Genomic DNA, 2,961 nt, shown 5'->3' on the forward strand with positions numbered 1-2,961 from the left:
AACCTACCATTAAAATTATAGACTGATCATTTCTTTGTCAGTTGGTAAACGTACGAAATCAGCAGGGGATCAAATACTTTTTTCCCTCACTGTAGTTGTATCCTGACCTACACTACATTATACAGACGTGTTGAATACTCGGTAATACTTTATAATAATGTTCTCTAATAAATAATGTATAAACTATTAGTCTGTTCTCCAAACGATTAATTGAAGGACGTTATTAAAAGCGTTATTGTGCTGTCTTTATTACTGTCCATAAGGATGTTTGTTTATTTGTTTGTTTGTTTATCTATCAGTTGTGAATGGGCCTGGTGGACAGCATTCATTACAGAGCAGTAGTGTAGTACCACTAATGAGAATTTCATGAGACCCAGTTTCTATTTCCTGCTTGGACACTAAAAGTGACGGATGCCCTAATCATTTATAACATCAGATATCGACTAAGCGGCTCCGTTATGTCCAATAAATATAAACACAGCCATAATTCATTACTGTACTTTGCACGCTCTCCTCTAAACTTTATATTTCCCTGTGTAAAACTGGCAAGGCAGTATCACTCATTCTGGTGGTGGGATTTATTTTCTTAAAAAGACATGTACTGATTTAGGACCTGTAACTCTAAATGGGTTTTCTGGCTAGTAGAATTAGGGTATACTACTGTGTCTATGAAATAACTCCTGCAGAGACTGAGGCTGTCCTAATATGGACACTGTATATACAGCTCTAGAACAGGGCACAATTGCCCATATAGTCCTGAATAAATTAGGGACTTTCAACATTCATCATAGCGGTTGTCCTAAACAAAAAGCTAATATAGAACATGATCCTGAAACGTCCCTGGTCCTGCATGTGTCTGCTCAAAGTTCAGCGTGTAGTGGACAGAGCCTTGGGGAATTGATCAGCTCCTTGTTTAATAGTGCGCTTGAGTGGTGTGCCCTCTGAGAGCTCATGTACATGCTGATTCACACACACACACTACACAGTACACACACATACAAACGTTTATGCGTATGCACACACACAGACACAGACACACACAAATGGACACACTACTTCACAGACGCATTTATGTGCACACACTCATTTATGCGCACACACACACACACACACACACACACACACACACACACACACACACACACACACACACACACACACACACACACATACTGCTGAGTAGTATTGAATAAAACAGTGATTTGGAAGTGGGTTATTTGTATATTAGGTACTTTCCTTAAGGCAGCAACTTCCTGTTAGCATTTACTGTGAAAACAATGTAAAGCTGACTGACTGGCTAGAAGTAGCTGGGAATGTCTTTACCATATTCACTCTTTTTCCCCTCTGTTCTGTCTTTCTTTTTTCACCCTCCTGCCTCCTGCCTCCTCCCGGTTTCTACACTCCTGCCTCCTCTCTTTCCTCCCTCCTCCCTCCTGTCTCCTCCCTTTCTCTCCCCTCCTTCCTCCTCCTTTTTACCCTCCTGCCTCCTCTCTTCCTCCTCCTCCTGCCTCCTCTCTTCCCCCTCCCCCCAGAACCATTCTCAGGATGGTAGCGGTCTGTGTGTGTGTGGTGGAGGACAGTGACAACATAGCGACCCAACAACAGCAGCAGCAGCAGCCATGGAGGAGGGGGCCACTCCCGACCCAGAGTTTGTGGATGTGGACCAGGGCATGACGCTGGCCTGTGTGGCCTTCCTCTGCCTTCTCCTGGTGGCCATGATCATCCGCTGTGCCCGGGTCATCATGGACCCCTACAGCGCTATACCCACCTCCACCTGGGAGGAGCAGCACCTGGATGACTAGTGGGAACCAGCTGTGCTGTTACACATATAGGCATGTGTGTGAGGGTGCAGACGCACAGGCATGCAGGGACATGCACATGAACGCAGCGTGGTCAACACACACACACACGCAGGAAAGGAGAGAGGAGAAGAGAGCAGAGCTTGACCAGAGAGGAGAGGAGAGGAGAAGAGAGGAGAGCTTGACCAGAGAGGAGAGGAGAGGAGAGGAGAAGAGAGGAGAGGAGAGCTTGACCAGAGAGGAGAGGAGAGGAGAGGAGAGGAGAAGAGAGGAGAGCTTGACCAGAGAGTAGAGGAGAGGAGAGGAGAGGAGAGGAGAGGAGAGGAGAGGAGAGGAGAGGAGAGGAGAGGAGAGTTATGGTCCCAAACAGTAACGCTGCCTGTCAACACATCCATTGTCTGGTATCAGTCAGTACTTGAGAAGTACTGCAGTGGACTGGGTGACAATCAACCATGGTCTGGACACGTTACGGTCTGAGTCTACACCTTCACCCTGCAAACTGCTTCCGGTACATACTAGGCAAGACTGGTCATGAAGAGGAATACTTTATTTAGTTTATTAGGACTTTTTTCCGTTAATTCTTATTGATCTTACAAAAGCATCTCAAGTTTTGTACATTTTATAAGGAACATTTACAATGACTTTGGCTACATAATAGTATTGCTCATGAAACAGGGCCTGTGTTTTTGTGCTTATCGACTAATAAGGCTCAGAGCAACTTTATCCATGTGTCATGTCTGAAAATGTGTGTCAGGCAACAGTATGACAAAGCAGTGGGGAAATAATGTAATCTGTTACAGTCTACACATACACACACAATACACTCCCCACCAAACTGCAGAGCAGGCACCTCACTCCAATAACTTGTCGCTCATGGCAATGAACTCTCATCCCCAGCCTTGTCCTCTTCCATTCATAAATCATCCTTATTTGCGGCTGCTGTCTGCCCATTAGCTTGAGCACAAAACGGATATGTTGGTCTAGTGTTTCTATGTTCTGTTATGTTGACTTATGTCTATAGCCAGTGCATTTATTAATTGTGAAACGATTGTCTGACTTGCATGTTATGAAGTGCCTCAGCTGACACCACAGAATAGCCAAGCTTGGCTGAATTCCAAATCAACCCCTCCCCTCTATTCTATGGATAGGTGTGAGCAATAGG

The 2,961-nt window shown here is 45.1% G+C and overlaps 1 protein-coding gene across 1 annotated transcript; it reads left to right on the forward strand.

Annotated features, from left to right (window-relative positions):
- The first annotated feature begins 1,514 nt into the window (after positions 1-1,514).
- On the forward strand, positions 1,515-1,856 carry LOC123486827 (cortexin domain-containing 1-like). The gene has a single exon (XM_045218041.1). The coding sequence runs from the start codon at positions 1,620-1,622 to the stop codon at positions 1,800-1,802; it is 183 nt and encodes a 60-aa protein (XP_045073976.1). The 5' UTR covers positions 1,515-1,619; the 3' UTR covers positions 1,803-1,856.
- The last annotated feature ends 1,105 nt before the right edge of the window (positions 1,857-2,961 follow it).

Source organism: Coregonus clupeaformis, unplaced genomic scaffold, assembly GCF_020615455.1.
Source record: "Coregonus clupeaformis isolate EN_2021a unplaced genomic scaffold, ASM2061545v1 scaf1326, whole genome shotgun sequence".
NCBI lineage: Eukaryota > Metazoa > Chordata > Actinopteri > Salmoniformes > Salmonidae > Coregonus > Coregonus clupeaformis.

Bases quoted from the DNA above. Each gene is read 5' to 3' on its own strand.
- LOC123486827 (XM_045218041.1), top strand. From the start codon at position 1,620: ATGGAGGAGGGGGCCACTCCCGACCCAGAGTTTGTGGATGTGGACCAG.